Here is a 20,322-nt window from a genome sequence, read left to right as displayed (position 1 = left end):
GGTTCTGTTCTGGGTGCCTGGTAGGTTTCATGCCCCAGGTGTGAGCCTCATCGATCGGGGTTCCAGAGTGCTGTTTAACAGGGAGAATGATCAGCCAAGCCCTGCTTATGTGCAAAACAGGGGAGGGATCAATGACCTGAGAAATTCAAAAAGACACACTGAGAGAGTGAGTTTGTATGCAAATGGTTTCCAATTAAAAGAGAGGATTGCCTTCCAAATATGTAACCTCCTTCGAGAGAAGTAATCCTCCTCTTTCTATAATAATTTCTTTGATACATTTTTATGATCTACTATTTTGTAAGAGCTTCAGAAGGGATACATTGTTCTAATAAATATACATGCAACCTTCCCAAGCACTGTATATGTTAATGGTTAGTATATTTAAAGATCTGGTTTTTTTATCTTTATGTGTTTGTTTAGAGAAATGTTGGAAAATTTTAATAAAAATGTTAGAGGAAAGAATATTATGTTCTCGGAGAATTTAGGAAGCTATACCAACATGCAGAAGCATACTGAGAAAAGGGTATTAAAATATTTGCTCAACTTGACTTAGATTCTTTAAAGTATAGAAATTTTTTTTAATTATATTTAACAGGGAGGGAAAGAACCTCATTCAGAAACGAAGTGAGGTTTTCTAGCAGTGCAGGAAACGCATGGGAAGATTCTGTTTATGAATTGAAGGGGAAGTATCAACTGTGAGGTTTGCCCTGGCAATGGTGAGCTGTCTGGGTACAGGAATAGAGGATGGGGAAACTTGATGTAATGCAGTTGGATGACGGTAGGGAGGAACTTCAAAGGTGAGAGAGGCAGAGGGAGTATGGGGGGTATGGGGGGGTGGCATCTAATCTGGGAAAAGGGAAAGGGGAGTCGGGAGGTGCTAACAGGCAGTGAGCTTGTGATGGATGCAAAGGAATGGCATTTGGTCCTAGCAGGTTGCGAAAGGGTTACTTAAACAGGAAGGATTCAGGGTAAAATTCTCAGAATGCAGATTCTGGATTTGGTGCATTTGCTAGCAAATCTGGGGTGTCACCCTGGGAGTAGGTGGTGAGAACTTGGCTGGGGAAGTTGGTGTATAGGATGGGCCATCCACACAGTGCTGAGTCAGAGTGGCAGCAGAGAAGAAAACGGTGAGGTCTCTGTCGCTTCTGTTTTCCAATTTTGCTGGTGCCCTCCAAGGTAATCCCAGGATAAATATCATTCCCCTCTGCTGTGCTAGTCTTTCAGACATCTGCAGAAAGCACATATGCTGTTCCTGGGGCTGTTCTTACCCAGGCTAGTTTGAGCTATTTCTATTAAACCATGATATCCAGAACCATGGACCTCAATACTCTAGCAGGTATTCAAAGTGGAGGCAGCATATCGAGTCCACGCCCTCTGTTCCATCCTTCTAGGGAAGCAGTTAAAGAGCAAGTCCATTATTATTTCAGTTCCTTTTTAATGCAATTATGATTTTATTGCTTGGCATACCCATGTCATGCCACATCCTGTCTTGTTAATTTTTCCCTAATTTTGTCCTCCCTTCTTGGCACCATTTTCCTGGTTATGACTTTGGCTTTTGTCTTAATCTGTGGATTGTTGCTAATAACACGACACCACAGACTGCAAAACTTATAAAGAAAAGAGGTTATTTTGGCTTATGGCTGTGGTTCCAGGTTGAGGGGCCACTTCTGATGATGAGAAGCTTGCTGGCGGTCCCCGAGTACCACATAAGACGGAGTGCAAGAGAGACCTAGTCAACCTGGTTTCTAGAGCAGACCCATTCTTGAGATAACCCATCAATCAATTAATCCATTTATCACATGAATGAATGGATTCATTTTCAAGGACAGAGCCCTGACTACCTCTTCAAGGCCCCACCTCTTAATATCTTACAATGGGGATTAAATTTCAACATGAGTTTCAGAGGGGACAAACCCTATTCAAGCCACGGCAGCTTCTCTTGACAATGTTTCTCTCTCCCAAACAGAATCCACTCTATCAGACTCCAAAGCAGCTCAACCCCAAACTCTTCTCCCAGACCCCTGGTACCTGGAAGTTTTCAGGGAATTCTAAATAGCCAAGGAAACAGAAACACTCTATTTAAAGTTCAGAATAAACTCTACCCTTTAAGTAAACCCCTTTTGGACCTTCAACCACTGTTCGTCCACCCAGTTTCAGATTCTTTGTGAAATTAGGTGTAAGAGAAATATACAAATATATATCTACCCCCAATATTATTCCCCCAGTTCATATTAGCTCGTCTGGTCCGTGAGCATGTGACTATGCAGGTTCCTGTCAAATGACTCAGGGACCTTGCTATGGTTTTGACCTTGAAGGTCCCTTAAAGGCCCTTGTGTTCAAGGCTTGGTCTAGGGTGACACTATTGGGAGGTGGTGAGATCTTTGAGGGGTGGGCCTAGTGGGCAGTCCTTAGGTCATGGGGGCGTGTCTTTGGAGGGATCAGGGGATCCATGCCCCTCCCTCATTCTCTCTTTCACTTGAAGTGAGTGGCTTTCCTTCCCCTTCCACTCCTGCCCTGCTGCCTTGCCATAGGCCCCAAGTAATAGGCCCATGGACTAGAATCTACAAAAGTATGAGCCAAAATAAATTTTTTTCTCTTTAAACGTTAACTATCTGGGGCTGGGGGTGATGGCTCAGCCGTGGAGCGCTTGACTAGCAAGTGTGAGACCCTGGTTCGATTCCTCAGCACCATATAAAAATAAATAAAGATATTGTGTCCAACTACAACTAAAAAAAGTTAACTCTCTCAAGTAGTTTGTTTTAGCTACAAAAAAACGGAGTAGCTTATAAACAGTGGACACTGACTTTCCACAGATCTGGAGGCTGGGACGTTCACTGCCAAGGCATTCGCAGGTCTCAAGCGGGCTGCTCCTGCCTCATAGATGGCACCTGCCGCCTGTGTCCTCCAGGGTGGAAGAGGCCAGGGTCTCTTTCTGGCTTCTTGTATAAGGACACTAGTACACTGTGGGGTCCTTATAGAGCCAGCAGGATCCACGTCATCGCAGCTAGTGAATAAGCCCTGGATTATGTAGTAAGCCTCCTGGGGTGTCCTCTCCTGCTAGGGTTCAAGCCCTCTGAGGGGCCGGACCCCCCGGCTCTCCACAACCCTGGCAGCTGACACAGAGCCTTGAACACGGAGTGGGGCATGAATACTTGTTGGATGGACTATTTGCAGCGGGCCTTGAGGGCTAGTGCATTTATTTTTTGGTTGCTGCTGTAAAAAATAACCACAAACATTGTGGCTTAGAACGGCACAAGTTTATTCTTTTTTTTTTTTTTTTAATCTTTTTTTTTTTTAAGAGAGAGTGAAAGAGGGGAGAGAGAGAGAATTTTTTTATTATTTATTTTTTAGTTCTCGGCAGACACAACATTTTTGTTGGTATGTGGTGCTGAGGATCGAACCCGGGCCGCACGCATGCCAGACGAGCGCGCTACCGCCTGAGCCACATCTCCAGCCCAAGTTTATTCTTTTATAGGTGTAGAGGTCAGAAGCCCAAAGTGAGCCTCACAAAACCAAAATTATAAAGGGATTATAAATAGTCAAGGAAACAGAAACACCCTACTTAAAGTTCCTTTAAGTATACCCACGTCCAGATGGATTAGAAACATTGACAAGGGTGTCTCCGTCTTTTCCCTTCTCTCGAAGGTGGATGTCGTCTGTTCATCTTTATCCTGAGCTGCTTCCTTCTGGGAGTTCCAGAGGAAAAGTCACTCCTTGCTTTTTCAGCGGCCAGAGGCCACCTGCAGTCCTAGCTCAGGGCCCTCTCTGTCATCACACCACCCTCTTGTTTCTACCCTTCCAAATCCTACTCCTCACTTTGATTTTCTCTCTTTCTCTTTCTGTGCGAATCCTTGTGGTTATTTTTGGCCTCCTGGATTAGCCGGAATGACCTTTCCCTTCACAATCTCTGACTTAATCACACCTGCCTTAGAAAGCACCATAGTCATGCATTCTGGGGACCAGGACATGAACATCTTTGGGGGAGCCGTTAAATCAGCCTACCACAGATACCCGGGTGTGAGAGTTTCAATGTCCTTGCAGACGGAGATAAAAACATGATGATTTATTTAAATGTATGCCGTGGCTCTCTTTGGTATTTTTGGTATGTCCTGATTGCACTTATTTATAATATAAATATTTTAAAATATAGAAGTAAATACTGGCTAAAATGCATGTGCTATTCAATGGATGAAGGTGAACTTTAATATAATTGAAGCACATCAAAGTGAAAGAAATATGAAAACTCAAGAGGAAGAGGTTATAAATGGAAGCATCTTGCAAGACTTGCCCCTCAGAGTGGATTTAGCCCAGGAAGGGACTCTAGTCCCCCGTCCTGTCCTACTGTGTGTGGCTGGCCAGTCAGTGTCTGTTGACTCTTAAGATTTGACCCAAGAGAGACACGAGTAAGAGAACTTCCTTTGGATACGTATATCCAAGGCTGGTGAACAATACAGAATTCATCCCAAGAACTCGTGGATAAAAACATTGAACTGAAAACTTTTCAGGCCTAGAAAAGGCCTGAAAATGGGCAAATGTTCAGAAGGACACATTAACTAACATCTTACATTGCATCCTAAATGGGATGCAAAATTCAGAGGCTGGGTGGGTCTGTGGCTTTCACAAATAAATTACACTGAAACAGACTGGTGAAAAGACGGTTTGTGGGCCTAAAGAGGAAGAAGTGACCACGTACAGGCAATTATGGTTGGGAAGGATGTCATATCAAAAGGGTGTCCCAATCTGGCATGGTGGCACACCCCTGCGATCCCAGCTACTCAGGAGGCTGAGGCAGAAGAATCCAAAGTTGGAGGCCAGCCTGGACGACTTAGTAAGACCCTGTATCAAAATTTTAAAACTTCTAAAAAGGCAGGGTTGGGGTTTACAGCTCAGTAATACAGCGCTTTCCTAGCATGTGCCAGGTGCATCCTAAATAGGAAAGCACTGGAGAATTTTAGGCAGGACAGTAGAATAATGAGATGAGCATTCTGAAACTATCCCTCTGGTTTAGGGTGAAGAACGGGTTGGGTAACGGGGTCCGTGGAGATCCAGGTAGATCAGCGGGGAGGATTTAAAGAAGACAGTGAGCAACAGTGGAGGCTTGCGCCAGGGGCTGGAGATAAGCAGGGGTCAAGGAGAGGTGAGACCGGAAGACCAGGTGACCTTGTGGCTGTTGTGGGCCGTGAGGAGGGAGGAAGAGCCCTGCTCTGAATGACCACCTGGGTGAGGAGCCTAGACAGCGGAGCCTCCTGGGGGATGAGGAGGAGGCTGAGTTTGAGGAGGCTGTTTGAGGTGCCCTCAAGATGTCCAGGAAGCAGACTTGGTGTCCGGAGTTCAGATGAGAGGTTTGGGCTGAGAATATAAGTTTGGGAGTCACTGGCACACAGGGGTGATGTTTAGGGATGGACAGGATAGGACAGGGAGAAGAGGAGAGTGAGAAGACTCCAGATGGGTTCATGAGAGCTCCTGTCTCCACCATCTCCAGATCAATGTCCCATAAAGAAGTGAACACATCCAGATTGAACGAGTCTTTCCATGTGTGAATACTGTCTGCTTTCATCTTTATTGTGACAGTGCTTAGTCATAGCCCAGTAGATGCTCGGTGGATATCTGTTGAAGTGACAAATTTATTGGAATATGCCGCCTGTATGCATCTGTATGCACATATTTAAAGAAAGTCGTGTCTTGCCTTAAATTGCAGTGCGAGTCACAGGAGAGGAATTGTATTCCAACAACTTAAACCAACTTAAAATATACTTCTCAGTTTGGGTAGATTCTGCAGTTTCTGAGTCAGTTCTTTCTGAAATGTGGTTGGGGATTCCAAGTGCTTCCAGTATGTGGCTCTATAGAGAGGCAGGTGTCCCGGGGGGAACAGATGGGCCGAGGAGCTGCGTTTTCTGGGATTGAGCTCAAGCCCCATTAGAATCCAGCCTGTGGGTTCCTGTGCAAGTTCCTTAGATCTGCTCTGCCTCAGTTTCCTCACTGTTGAAATAGGACCAACAACAGAACGTCTCCCACAAGATTTTATATCACATGAGTTATTTGTCAGTTGCTTGGAACCCTGGCATGGAAGCACAAAGAATATCTTATATTTCATATTCACAATATACTTCATATTATGCTTATGAGACTGGGAGTAAAGGGGCACTGTCAATATTCATTCCCATTTTTTTCCTACCATCCCCAATTCTGCATTGAGAAAACAGCTATTAAGGAAAATAGCTACCATTTAACAGTATACTGAACTTGTGCTAGAAAGTTGGCAAACATGGAAACATTTCATTCCCACAGCAAACGTACAGGTGCTATTATTCCCATCTTGGGGTTAAGAAAATAAAGAATCAGACAATTTATGTGAATTGTTCAAAGCAAGGCAGATATTAATTGGAGAATTTAGGATTCCAATCAAATGCAAATCAGAAGCTCTTTCATCTACTGCAGTCGTTCTTAAATTTAAATGTGCATCAAAAGCTTCCTGGCCATTCCTGAAAACACACAGATACCAAGCCTCCTAGCTTCAGAAACTGCTGGTACCCAGAAACAGGCATTTACGAGCAGATCAGACAGCTCTTCTGGTCTCGGGTTGCCCCCAAGCTCAGTTCACACTGCAGTCCAACAGATGACTCCAGAATGACCCCCAGTGGGGTCAGGCTGGCCTCAATCCTGTTCCCAGGCCCAGGGATAGGATCAGGTTGCAGCTACAGGGCTTCAGCAGCTCTTCTGGGGCCAGGCTGCCTCCACATTCCCAGGATCAGCTGACCCAGGATGCCCTGCCAGTTCCCCTGCTGCCGAGGGTCTCACTGCAGTGCTGACCTCCAGTTGGGTACCTCCCTGAGACCATTCCCAGCAAGCATCTAGCTCCCACTTGCATTCTGCCACCACTGCCAGCACCTGTCCTAGGCAGGGAGTTGACATGCTGAGCCCTGGCTAGCTGTGCTCCTCAGATCACTCCTGGCTCCCCTGCTTCAGAGCCCGAACAGTGGCAAACCCTTCTCATCACCACCCCATAGAGGGGCTCACTTAGACCCAAGAAACCATCAGGGTGTGCTTCACTTATTTCCTCATTTCACATTACAGTGGACCCAGCAGTCATCCCTGTGTATGCATTATCTAATGACATCAGCCCTGCATTGCACCTTCTGTTGTCCTTTGCAAAATCACACTATTCATCTTGTTTGGAGATGCTCAGCAAACGATGAACTACAAAAGAGAAACTGCCTGCCAATCAAATATCTGATTCATTTGAAAGGAAAGGAGGTAGCTACAGGGACAGCCGAAGCCCAAGGGAATGGAAGATTGGGTGCTGGTTAGAGCTGTTTGTAGAGAGCCTGCAGCTAAGAGCAGAGGCTGTTACGGAAAGCAATACTGTACTATCCACTTTTCTGTCTTGCATTTCCCAACCCCTCAATCTCCTGTTCTGTAAAATGAAAGGCAGGAGTGGATGGTCAGGACCCTTCCAGCATAGAGACTTCTAAACACACTGAAGTCCAGGCCATGCCCCCACGGACCTAATTCCTCCATCCATGCCCTTCCTGCCTACAGTTACTACCCAGAAATCCGTTCAAATTATTAATCCGGAAAATGGATTAATCCACTGATGACATCTCATAATCCAGTCTTTTCACCTCTGAATATTGCTGCATTTCCTAACACATAAACTCTCTGGGGACATCCCAAGATCCAAACCATAACACCATATGTCCCAGCAATGCCATTTCTAGGGATATACCAATGGGAAGTGAAACAGGTCTGAACAAAAGCCTGTACACGAATACTCACAGAAACACTATTCATGACAGTCAACCATGGAACAAGGGCTCATCCGATGATCAACATATAAATATAAATAGATAAATAAAATGAGATATATGCATACAATGGAATATTATTTGTCTATCAAAAGGAATGATAATACTACAACATGGTGAAACTTGCAAACATAATGTGAATGAACAAGGCAGTCACAAAATGCTACATATTGTATAATTCCATTTATTTGAAATATCCAGGATGGTCAAATCCATAGAGACAGAAAGTAGATTAATGATTGCCAGGAGCAATCTTTTTTTGGTGGGGGAGGCATCCCAGAGATTGAACTCAGGGGCACTCGGCCACTGAGCCCCATCCCCAGCCCTATTTTATATTTTATTTAGAGACAGGGTCTCACTGAGTTGCTTAGTGCCTTGCTTTTGCTGAGGCTGGCTTTGAACTCGTGATCCTCCTGCCTCAGCCTCCCGAGTAATCACGGTATAAGTCCGGCACATGCATCTCTCTTAACAGTACTAAAAAGATTTTATGGAAGTTGCATTTTCATTGTGTATTTATGTCATTTCTGCTTACAATGGAGTCATGTCTAACAGGTGAGTCAATCATTTGTGAACTGGATGGGGAGAGGTGGTTAGAAGATGGGGGTGGGCCAGGGTCAGGACAGAGACATGAGAATTATTAGCAAACTCATCAACTAGATTGGAACCATATGGACCAAACTTCATGGGACTGCAATAAAATTGGGATAGAGAAGTGGCTATGAGAGAGGACCCCAGCAATGAGCGCAGGGAAAATACTGGGGTACCTGCTTCTCTAGCGTTCTCCTTGCAGACTCTTCCTAGACAGCTCTTTTAAAGGTTTCTCAGGTTGATGCTAGCTCCAGGAATACAGGCATGTCTGGACACAGGAGGAGAAGAGGTAAGGCAAATCTGAACAGAGGGCAATGTATTTAGAAGATTTATCTATTGCCTCCAAGGGGAATGAACAAGAATCTGTGAAGAGAAATTGGATTCAGCTTCAGTATCGGATTAGGGCCAGGCCCTGTGATTTGAGATTCACAGCGAGACTCAGGTGGACCAGACTCCAGACGGAGATTCATCTTGGCTATCAGCAGTCAAGCTACTGCAAATGCGTGCCTGCTCTGTACATCACTTGACGGTGCACATCCAGAGAGTGACTGACTGAGCACAGTGCCTTCCAAACACCCATCCAGGGGACAAATCCCAGAGCCTGCCTTCGGAATTAGGTTGGGCTGAGCTTTTCATCCATTGTACTGCATGTTTATTCCAAATTTTATTCATCTGTTATTTAAAATTAAAAGATAGAGGCAAGGAGGGGAGGGGCAGAGAGAAGTGGCTACAGGTCATTGTCATTTCCAGAATCTCTTTTGTATAAGGCAAACCAACCCTTCTACCTGCACCCTTCCCCTTAATTATCCTGTTCCACTAAGGAGTCCTCTTCCTGCAGATGTGCCTCCAATACTCAGGAGCTGCTCATGAGAAAATGCAGGCATTATATCTCCGTGCAAGCAAACTGTCCCAGTGGCTCTAGTGCGGAATTGACTCTCTGCCATGGGCACCCCTCCCAGTATGTCACTCCAAGGAATCTGATTTCTAAACAGCGTCCAGGCTATGTCTCATGTCGCCCTTGGTTTCAATCCATTCATAGCCTGGCACCTCCTCAGAAACGAGATTCCTCTGTAACCCAGAACTTAGCGTCTTCTCTGGAGACAAACCATACTCGGTCAATTAAAGAGCTCTGAGAAAAGATGCTGCTCACTGTGAAAGCAGAGATGTCTTCGACCTGGGGTGGGGGAAGGAGGGCTGATGAGCCATGGCAGCATCCACAGAGATTTTTCATTAAAAGCCTTCATGGGAAGAGGGGGAAAGTGCTTCTGGACCCGCCTGTCTCGAAAACCAAGTCAAGTCTACCTAGGAACCTGGCCTCTGTCCAAGATAGCCACCGAGATATTTCCATTTCAGGAAACACCTCTGTCAATCTCTTGGGGTTTCATTTATATCCTGATCTTCAAAATGAAAATGGACCCAATACCAACAAGCAGAATATAATTCAACAAAAGTGTCCTCCCGAGTCCTGAGCACTTGTCTCCTTGTCTCCCTTAGGAGCCAACCTAAAACCTACGGTGTATAAATTTGCCTGTTCCATAAGGAAAGATGTTACAATGGCAAAATGATTTGGGGGTCCTTTCTTTGTCAATGAGTATTTATGAAATGTTCATTAAACCATGCCTCTGGTCTTGGCATAAATTCACTTAGTGCAGAGGCCATGCTTATGTGTGTTGCCAACTGACATAGAAATTTTTAAGATGAATTTTTTTTCTCTCTTTTATTCATGGTGCTGGAGATCAAACCCAGGGCCTCGGATGTGCTTGGCAAATGCTTTACCACTGAACCACACCCCCGGCTCTGAATTGAGATCATTCTCAGTTTGCCGTCTTAACCTCTGCTAGCAAATAGATTCCCATCCCTAATTCATCTAATTAATTAAATGAAGAAATTGTAGCACCTGGGAGTAAACAGAATAATTGATTAAAACAGACTGGATAAACTAGCAGTTATCAGGCAAGACATGTTTGCAGGTTGAGGTTTGGAGGGGTGTGACGTCAAGTGGAAAAGCCACCTCCCTCACTATGTTTTCCATCTGGTCATGTTTTTAAATTTTAAATTGTCAGATAAAGATGGAATGTATTCAAGGTGTACCATGTTTGATTTGATGCATGCATACACTGTGAAAATGTTCATTACGAACGATGCTGCACATTAGATCCCTAAGACTTGTCCATCTTGTAACTGAAAGTTTAGACCCATTGACCACCATCTCCCCTGTCCTGTCCTGTCTCCTCCAATCCCTGGGAACCAGGGTACTGCTCTCTGCTTCAATGAGTTCTGCTTCTGTAGCTTCTGTGTATAAGTGAAACATACAATATTTGTCTTTCTGTCAGACTCTAATTTTGACTTCATTTTGCAAAGAACATGAGCCTTCCTGGGGGCTAAATTATAGTTGTTAGCAGGTCTTTAGTGGAAACACAGGAAATGCAGATAAGACCCACTTAATGGCCTCATAATCCTCAAGCAACGTCATAATCACCCTGCGGCTCCTTCAGGCTGCAAACCCTCATCCTGTAAGAGGTTCTGGTCTTTGTGTTGGGGAGGGACAAGATTTTGCAGGCCACAGACATGTCCCTCTCATTCTTGCCCTCTAAGCCATTGAAAGTCACTTTTCTATTCTCAATTTGTGGGAGATTGTACTTTATAGTATTCTATGAAGCGATCTATGTAGAATATACATACAGCTGCCCCTCAGTATCCATGGGGGGGAGGGGTTCTAGGATGCCCCTCAGAGACCAAAATCTGCAGATGCTCAAGTCTCTTCTACAAAACGGAACAGTAATTGCACACAACCTACTTGCCCACTCCCACATACTTTAATTCATTTTAGATGACTTATAACACCAAACACAGTGTAAATGCTGTGTGAATAATGGTTGTACTATCTTGTTTAGGGGATAACAACAAGCAAAGTAGGTACGTGTTCAGTCTGGAGACCATGTTTTTCCTGAATATTTTTGTTCTCTAGCTAATTGAGTCTACAGATGAGGAACCTGGTAGATAGAGTTTGCTGTATACATAGTCACCGACATAGTTATTCTCATGTATCTGTCATTAACAGTCTTGATCCGATCAGCCATGGAGCCAGCGGGCCTTCAGACCACCTCCTCTCCCCCCTTCCTGTACACCAACTGAAGTGCTGGATAGGCCGTCTATTTCCTGCTGCCCCAGCAACCCTTCTTGGCCACTTGGTTTCATAGAATCACCAGACTAGTACATTTCCAGTACTGAAAGCTCCCGATTCATTATGCCCTGGAATCAAGATGACGTCACCCAACTGAATCTAGTCACTTTACTGGAACATTTTAGGGAGAGTCCAGGGACCACTGGATCAGGGTGATAAAAAGTCTTGCAAAAGAATCCTTAACTCTACGGGGTGGCGTGTACCAGGTTGCATTTTATAGATTCATTTAAAAACTTCCAGGTCCCTATAAATCTGTCACATGACAAGAGGCATCTGTCCTCTCCTTATTCTCAAGATGCTAACTTCTCCTAGATTCAGTAGAGGGAATTCCATGTGGCGTACATTTTTTGCCTCAATACATTTCCTGAGATTCATGGAGTGCTGGAAACTCAGTCTCCTTCACTCATTTCAATTTGGACATAATTCTATCTTTACTAGGCAGGCCAGTTACTGGACCCAAAAGAAAAAAAAAATTTTTTTTTTTGAGTAGAATTGCAGCCAAGCCTTTGTCTCAAAGCTGCAGGGCGGTGGCCAAGGTGGACTGGAGTGCACAGAGTCTGCCATGCCAGCATGGGCCTGAGGTGGGGCAAGTAGGGATGAGGCAAGCCAGGGCACTCCCATATGTCACCCATGGTGGCACTGCCCAGTCAGTGCAGCACCTGCCCCACACAGTGCTATAGCCCTGAACCCCCAGGATCCATGACCCGCCACCTCAACCTCCTACTTCCCCACGAGCAGCAAGAAAACAGTAGTGGGGCCGACCAGATTGGAAGTTCAGGCTCAAGGGTTAACCAGTAGTGTTAGCACTTTTCCAAACCCTGATTAGCACTGGCCCAAGTGCTACATAATCCTCAAGACTAGCGCATTCAGGGAGCAAATCCCATGGGAGTCCCCTCTCATCCCTGCGAGAGCCCTGTCTCTATTCTTCACACTTGAATAAATCCTACTTCTTTCACTCTGGCCTTCCTGCTGCCCCATGAATTTTATCCTTTGGATTCGTGAGACGAGACCCGGAAGGAAGCTGGAGGAGAGCCCCTGGGGTCTGCTGCAGCACTGGAGGGCAGAGGCCACATGAAGAGCAGCCACACACCACTCAGTGGTAGTGGAGGAGAACTGGGCTTTGTGGCTGTGACCCTCAGAGCTGCCGCTGAAGCAGAGACTGAGTTTCAGCATGCTGCGTCAACAGGCGTACAGGGGCCAGCAAGTGGAAGACGTTTCTTAGCTCTGTGCCAAAGCCCATGTGTCAGTCTTAACCACAACGAGCTTTCAGGTTATACTTTTAATTTGCAAAACTAGCTATAAATAAAATATTAAGTCAATCAGCAGCAGGGCAGACACTGATCTAGATTCTGAGAGGCAGCAAATACCTGGTCAGGCAGAGGCTCTGTCAGGCAGAGGATTCTGTTCATTTTCCTCCTCAAGGGTTTTAGCGGAGGAATGCCAGGGTCTTATTTGGGTTTTAAATGACTATCCTGGCTGCTGGTTTGAGAATTAATTTAAGGTAACTGTCAACTGGGAAGCCAACTAGGGAAAATTGTGGAACATGTTCTCAGGAGAGAGAATAGTTGAATATGGGAAAGGATCTATCTGTCTGTCTGTCACACTTTGCATATGGTTTGCATGTGTCCCCACCCCAAAGGTTCCCACGCTTGATTTCCAGTGTGACAGTGTTGAGATGGTGGAACCTTTAAAGGGTGGGGCCTACTGCAAGGTAATTAGGTCATGGAGGCACCCCATATTTGCAGAGTGGGTTAGTTCTCATGGGAGTGAGTTGTTATGAAAAGAGCAAGCCTAGCTTCTGAATCCCTCTTCCTCGGTCTCACCATGCACCATGTGATCTCTCCCTCTCGCATGTGCTTCCACCATGAAATCATCCACTATGTTCTGATATAGCCAGAAGGCCCTCACCAGAGCCAAATATATGTCAGTGTTATGCTCTTGAACTTCTGAACTGTGATCTAAATAAACTCCTTTTATTAATAAGGCACTCAGCCTCAGGTGTTTTATTATAGCAACAGAAAATGAACTAAGTATCTATCCATCCATCCATCCATCCATCCATCCATCCATTGCTTATTAAACACACACATCACAACTATAATTGTCTTATTTGCCAAATGGAGTTCTGAAAGTACAGAGGGCCAGTTCAGCCTTCCCTTACAGTAGTTGCAGACCTGCATCCCTCCCATCTTTAGGCCTGAACTGTGCTCAGCCCCATTTTTTAGAAGCCTCCTTCGCCTGGATTTTTTTTTTTTTTGTCTTATTGGAGGCCACCAGACCCTGCAGGAACCAGAGATAATCCTGATGAAGAGAAAGGCAGGCTTGCAGCTGAAAATCCTTCATTCCTGGAGATGCCCAAGGTCCACAAGAAATGGCTATGAAGGTCCTGCTATCCTTCCTCAGAGGACAGTGGCCATGCTGCTTCCTCTCTGTCCGAACTTGGTTTATGGTTTAACTTCTGAGGGTTCCTCAGCCAGCCCCAACAAGGCCCTCTAGGCCCACAGGAGTCCTGGGCTGAAGCCTGCTGAAAGGTCTAGTCCTAGCACTGCCTTCCACTCAGGGTGGGGATATCCAGAGCAGCACAGTCTGTGCACAAACCAGCAGAGAAATAGGAGCACACGGAACGCGTGAACCGTGACCACAAAAGAGACGTTGCAAGTTTCCAGTTCATCAGCATCCCTCTTCATGGAACGAAGGCAATTTACATTTTTCTGACTATCAGCTGCCTTCCGAAGGTGAAGAATCAGGTGGCCTTATCTCGACATCATCATCATGAGATGGATGTTTTCTCAATTCCCTCCCACTACATAGGAAATGCTGTGAAGTACTTGACCATGAACCTGGTTCTACTGGTACTAACTTAGCATCAGGACTTAGGATCAGGTAGGAGGGTCTGCTTGCTGGATTCCTGCTAGTGCATCCTTTGACACTACCTAAAAGCTTGTCTGGGTATCACTTTGCTACAGATGCTACTGCCAGAGGTCACACTATGCTCTGGTGGCCCCAGAAGCTCCGTGCTTAGCTTATTTATTTGGGACTGACTTCTAGGTCTGTCTTTCAGTGCCGGCAGCCTGGTTCGGACTTCAACCCCTGGGTTCAACATTACTCAGATTGTGGGTTTTAGGTGAAGCCTAAACTGCAATGTTGAACTTGGAATGTGAACCTCCCATCTGTGCTTAAGCCGTTCATGGGAAGTTGTCTTCCCTGGGATTGCTCGATAACATTAGCTTTGAAGTAAAATGCTTACCAAGGCAAAGCTCATGTTGTAAATATTTACATCATGTTTCAATACTTCAGAAGCTTAAAAAAATGCTAGGGGCTAGCAGTTCTGAGAAACAGAGTTTTGCTAAAAACAGAGGTACCACTGGTGTGCTTCAACCTTTCTCTCCCAGACCAGAGTTGCAGGTGGGCCCTTGGCCATGGCGTGGTCACGTCTGGTCCTGAGATCCCTCATCTTTTACCCAGTGCGCTGCACAGAGGTTTGCATATTCTACATACGACATCTGCATGCGTGATCCTGGACTGTGCAGGCCAGCATGCCCAGTATTTCAGGAGGCTGCAGGAAGTTACTCTATGACCTATCCCCCTCAGCTAAATTTGTCACTTCTCCAGATTTCCGCTCCTGCTGATGTTTGCCTAGGCCTGCCAGAAGACAAGTCCTTCCCCCAGCTGGAGGACTGCTACAGCTAAGTTCACAGATCTATAGTCCGTGGCACACCTGCTCTGGGTTCTGGGATCAACACGCCCTGGCATGACGGCTTTGGGGACGCCTGAATTAGGAAAGCCTGTGAGTTTAGAAAGAAATCCTGGAAATAGACTTCTGATCACAGCAAATGTGAATGGTCAAGAGCCGGGAGAGCACTCCATGAAAAAGGAGACATTTCTTTTTCTGGCTTCTTGCCATCACTTGGAGGGGATCTGGGTCAATTGAAGTGTTGCCACTGGAGTCTCTCATTGCCAAGGGTAAACAACTAGGGTGGGAGTTAGGAGGGCAGGGTCTCATGCAGGCTGCACTTTATACTGCTGTGGCTTTGATTAGCTTCCATAAGAACCAATAAGTTGTTTGGTTAGTATGTTTTTCATGCTGTGCACAAAGGATAATAGAATTTCAGAGGTGGAATGAAGACTCTTAATTTTCTAAATCAGCACTACATTTTAAAGGTGAAATGACTAAAGTTCTGGAGGTTAAAGGTGTCCCTCACTCCGTGCAAACCTGTAGCATTTGCTATGCTTAGAGTGGGAGGGAAGGATCTCTCCCATACAGTCCCGACGTGAGCTTGGTACAGACATCTTCCCAGCAGGATAGAATTTTGAGTGCTGCATTTTGAGTTCAGATGTTGGAGCCTGGATGTATGTCCCATTTTTGCTTAAATGTCTTTAGAAGACTTTTATTTTGTAGAGTTCTTGAGCAAATGGATTAAAGGATGCTGAATCTGTATTGCATACATCTCTCAAGGGGTAATGGGATATAAATGAATTGCAAAAGCAATAAATAAGCTTATGCTGCCTGTGCCAGGGAGACAAACAACTGACTCTTCCATTACTGACTCCCAACCCACTCCACCCTTTCCATAATACGAAGAATGGCCATTTATCCAGCTGCCATTGAACCAGGTGCTGTGCACTCATGTCCAACACTTGCAGTAACCCTGTGGAGTAGAAATTATTACAAACATCTCCAAGTTAGATGGTTCAGCTTATTATTTTTAAGTCTGTATAATGGTTTAAAAGTGACACACATTCAGGAAAAACTGTACTTTAAATTTTACATTTTAGCCTTTTCCTGGGCTCTTGATAAAAGATAACCATTCACTTTTTTTTCCTTTTGAGTACAAGTATTCAATAAATTACGTGAGCTATCAACATTTTATTATAAAAAAAGCTTTGCATTCCATGATTTTGCCTGGCCATAGGCTAATGTGAGTGTTCCAAGCACCCTGAAGGCAGGCGAGGCTGTTATGATGTTAGGTAGGTGAGGTGTGTTCAGTGCTTATGATATTTCCAACTTATGATGGATTTATTGAGACGCAGACCCAAGGTAAAACAAGGTTCTTCTGTGTGTCCCGTTTCACAGATGAGGAAACCGAGCTCACAACTGTTAAGTAACTTGCTCTAAATCACACTGCTTGGTCAGGGTGGACTTCTAATTCAGCTGATTCCAAGGATAAAGACATGGATCTACTTTTCAAGGTTCAATTACAGCAGTGTGACCCACCCTCCAACTCTCTGCCAAAAATGTCCCCTAATGTGCCAGTGAAGTTGTACCCTTGTCTACCTGCAAAACTCTCCTTCCGACTCAGGCAGCATCAGCGAGGCCATGGGGTTCTTCATCAGATCTGCCACCACAGGGTCCTTGGCTGTCATATAGAAGAAAGGAATTCCAGTACTGTTGTCGAAGGGACCGTCACTGATGGGCAGGCAGTTCCCAAACGGCAGTCCTGGGATCTAACAAACATCACATAAAAATAAATAAATAAAATAAAGTTATTGTGTCCAACTACAACTAAAATATAAATATTTAAAAAATCAAAAGAGTCTTTTTCAATGGCAGAATTGTGGACTGATGTGAGGTGTGAGCCTGTCTAGGAAATATAGCACCAAGAACTGTGTGTGTGTGTGCAGGGTGGGGGGGAACCATGACGTCACAGTGAGTTTGACAAGGAGTGAATTAAGGCCAGGTGGTACCAATCTATCCACATCACCTCGTGCTGGCTTCAGGATTTCTCTGTAAGTGATGCTTAGCTGTGACATTCTGTTTGAAAGTTAAAGAATTATTCTTGAAGCTGCCTATGAATAGCAAACAGAGTCACTTTATTGAATGTAATTTCTTTGGGGGAGGGGCAGTGAAATTTCTGGGGGTGTGAGTGGTGCTGAGCCTTTCTTCAAACTTCCTCTTAACTGCCTTTTTGGCAACTTTGGGAATAGAATTTAATTCTTCACTTTAATATCTTGCTTTCTGTTTGAACACCAGGAACATTCTATTATGGTTTCTTTCGGGGCTATACAGTTTTCTCATTCACTGATTGCTTTTTTATTGTAATCAGTAACATTTCATTATATAACTCAGCAAGTTATGGGGAAAATGATGCAACCATTTTAGCATAAAGGAAGTCACAGTAATATGATATGCCAGTTTTTGTTCGTGATCATAGAAGGGTAGTGTATCATGTTTCTGTGACTCAGATATAGACAAAAATATTTAAGTCTCAGGTTTTCCCAAACCCTACTGGTGTAGCATCCCAATCTTACTTTATTCCTTAAAGTACACCTCTTTGTTCCTTGGCTCAGAACTCTAGGACTATCTTTGTCTTTGAAGTGTTGCAATGGGGTGTAAAATTGTAGAAGGAAGAATTGTAATGGTTTAAGCATATAAAATGCTAAGGACCCCTCCAAAATGGTACCATAATATCATTTACAGATGGCATCTTCAGCATGTCATAAACGGCCCAGCATCATGTTTTACATGCATGCAAATGTTTTCTGAATTTATTAAGTTTGGGTTAAATGTCAATATTGGAAAAGGCTAAGATAGATATTTGGTTGGAAGTAAAAATATCTTTAATACATTGGCACTAGACTTTCATTCGAAAAGATTTGTTTTAAACAAAGACTAGTTTTATATTTAAACTTTGTATTTTCTTAAGCTGTGTTTTAGGAGTGAAGCTATAACCATGAAAACTCATTTGTATGCTGGGCATATCCAACCGGCTCAGTATCTGACACAAAAGGGGTTCAGATCATTGTCCTATGGATGTCATTTAGATTTTCTTTTTAAGCAAAAAGGACCTTCAAAACTGCCTAGTCAACGTCTTAATTTTATAGATGAGGAAAGCAAAATGGAGAAGCCAGTGACTTGGCCGGATGGAAGCCATAGAGACCCAGAGCTGGGTCAGGATTTCTAGGCGATGCCCATTGCATCTTAAAGATGTTAATTATTTTTTGCATGAAGTAAATAGAGTTCAAAATACTGCCCTGCAATAAAACATTGACCTGCACCTGAAGGGCTCAAAAGCCTTTCTGAGGCTGTATACTTATGGAAGTTACATTCTTATTTCTTATTCCTTGGCACTGCAGGGACAATCTTATCTAACAGGTGAACCAAACTTGTTTGGACTGAACCATAGAAAATACAGCCTACGACAGCTCATTCCAGCATTTACACATCTGCGTAAGTCTTCTTTCCAGAAAAAAAATTATCAAGTTTCATTTTTGTAAATTTGAATTTCCATCAAAGCAGCGGTAGGGTTTTTCTCCCCATCCCCGCTCGATTCCATGTCAGTGGATGATGGGGAAGACTCTGCTCCGTGAGCCCGCAGGGGCTGTTCCTGCCAACTCCGCTGTTCCAAGGTTCTGACTCCTTTTGTCCGACGCCCCTTTATTTTTCTTTGGCCATCTCTGGGCAGGGATTTAGTCCCCAGCCATCTGGCACGAAGCCTGGTTTCCGTGCCTCCCCCACACCCGCTCCCACACTTTGCCAGTCTGACCCGCCCAGGCACAGTCCGGTTCCGTTATTTGCAAGGCGTCTACAGCCCAGGGCAGCCCACTGGGCACGTCTGTCAAACCCAGGTCCGAGCACCCGAGGGGTCTCCAGCATCTCCCCGGCTCCTGGGCGCGCCGCCTACTCGCCAGGCCACCGCATGGGGGGCCAGGGGGGGTGGCTTACCTTCTCGTGGGCGGACACGGTGGCCAGACAGCCCCAGGCGCTGGCGTGGGCCAGGGAGCGGGCGGTGCCAGCGCGCAGTCTCGGGTCAGGGGGCGCCCCGGCAGCAGGGCCGCTTTCCCGCCGGTAGGAGAACATCCCCGGGGGCGCCGGGGGTGGCCTGGCGCGGGCAGCCCCGGCCCCGGGCCGCAAGTGCGCGTCCTCCTTGTGAGCCGAGGCGGGGAAGCTCCGCTGCCAGATGCTGCTCGAGTCCTCCAGCAGCGCGGGCAGCGCTTCCTCGGTGGAGGCGCTGTCCAGCTCTTCATCCACCTCGTTGGTGACAGCCCAGGACACGGAGCTCACGATCACGTACCCGGCGGCTGGGGACAGCAGGGCGCTGCAGCACAGCAGCCAGGAGAGGCGGGTCCCGAGCCGCGCGGACCGCTCGCCCCGGCGCACGGACATCTTGCAGGCAGCGAGCCTGGCCGCGGGGACCGCTGGCAGCGAGCTCGCGGCCGGCCAGCACCACAGCGCCCTCCCGAGGCGGAGAAGAGGAGCGGAAAGCCCTGCTGACCGCCGCAGGATTCCTGGGTGGGGTCCCGGGGCTAGCCCCAGGGGTGCCCTCACAGCCCCACGCCACTTAGAGACCGAGGTTCCTGGAAGACCACATGCCACCCAAATGCTGCGAGTACGGCCGCCGCAGCCGCAGGGCACAGAGTCCTGATCGCATGCCGGGTCCCGGGGTGGGTTCGTCTTCTGCAGGATGGATAGGTCACACTCCTCTGCTCCACCGCTGGGTGACCCTGCCAAGTCACTTAACTCCTCCGGGGACCATTGCTTTCATTAGAAAATGAAGACGGTATCTCAACGGCATGATGGATGGGAGGGTTAACTTATTTAATATTTTGAACAGGCTCAGAACAGTGTGTGACACGGAGCCAACTAGGTATTTTGTTAACTGAACCCAAGGTAGGAATTTTATCTCCATCTTATTAGACAAAGAAAACCGAGTAAGCAGTGGGAGAGACTGACAGCGATTCTGCCTAATGCCAAAGCTCATTTTCTTTCTAAGGACAATGACCATCTTACACTTTTGCTCTGTCTCG

General features: G+C 45.8%; 1 protein-coding gene across 1 annotated transcript in view; it reads right to left on the bottom strand.

Annotated features, from left to right (window-relative positions):
• Creg2 (cellular repressor of E1A stimulated genes 2) overlaps positions 1–19,911 on the bottom strand; it is a 38,725-nt gene extending 18,814 nt beyond the window's left edge. Inside the window, exons 1-2 of the mRNA XM_005338481.4 lie at positions 19,241–19,911; positions 16,853–17,022 (exon numbers count right to left, since the gene is read on the bottom strand). Coding sequence (XP_005338538.2) covers positions 16,853–17,022; positions 19,241–19,681 — 611 coding nt within the window. The 5' untranslated portion in view covers positions 19,682–19,911. The remainder of the gene's footprint in view (positions 1–16,852; positions 17,023–19,240) is intronic.
• Between the last annotated feature and the right edge of the window lie 411 nt (positions 19,912–20,322).

The sequence above is a fragment of the Ictidomys tridecemlineatus genome, chromosome 12 (genome assembly GCF_052094955.1).
Source record: "Ictidomys tridecemlineatus isolate mIctTri1 chromosome 12, mIctTri1.hap1, whole genome shotgun sequence".
Lineage (NCBI taxonomy): Eukaryota > Metazoa > Chordata > Mammalia > Rodentia > Sciuridae > Ictidomys > Ictidomys tridecemlineatus.
The sequence above is the reverse complement of the archived record's forward strand: the minus strand, read 5'-3'. Positions and strand labels throughout refer to the sequence as shown.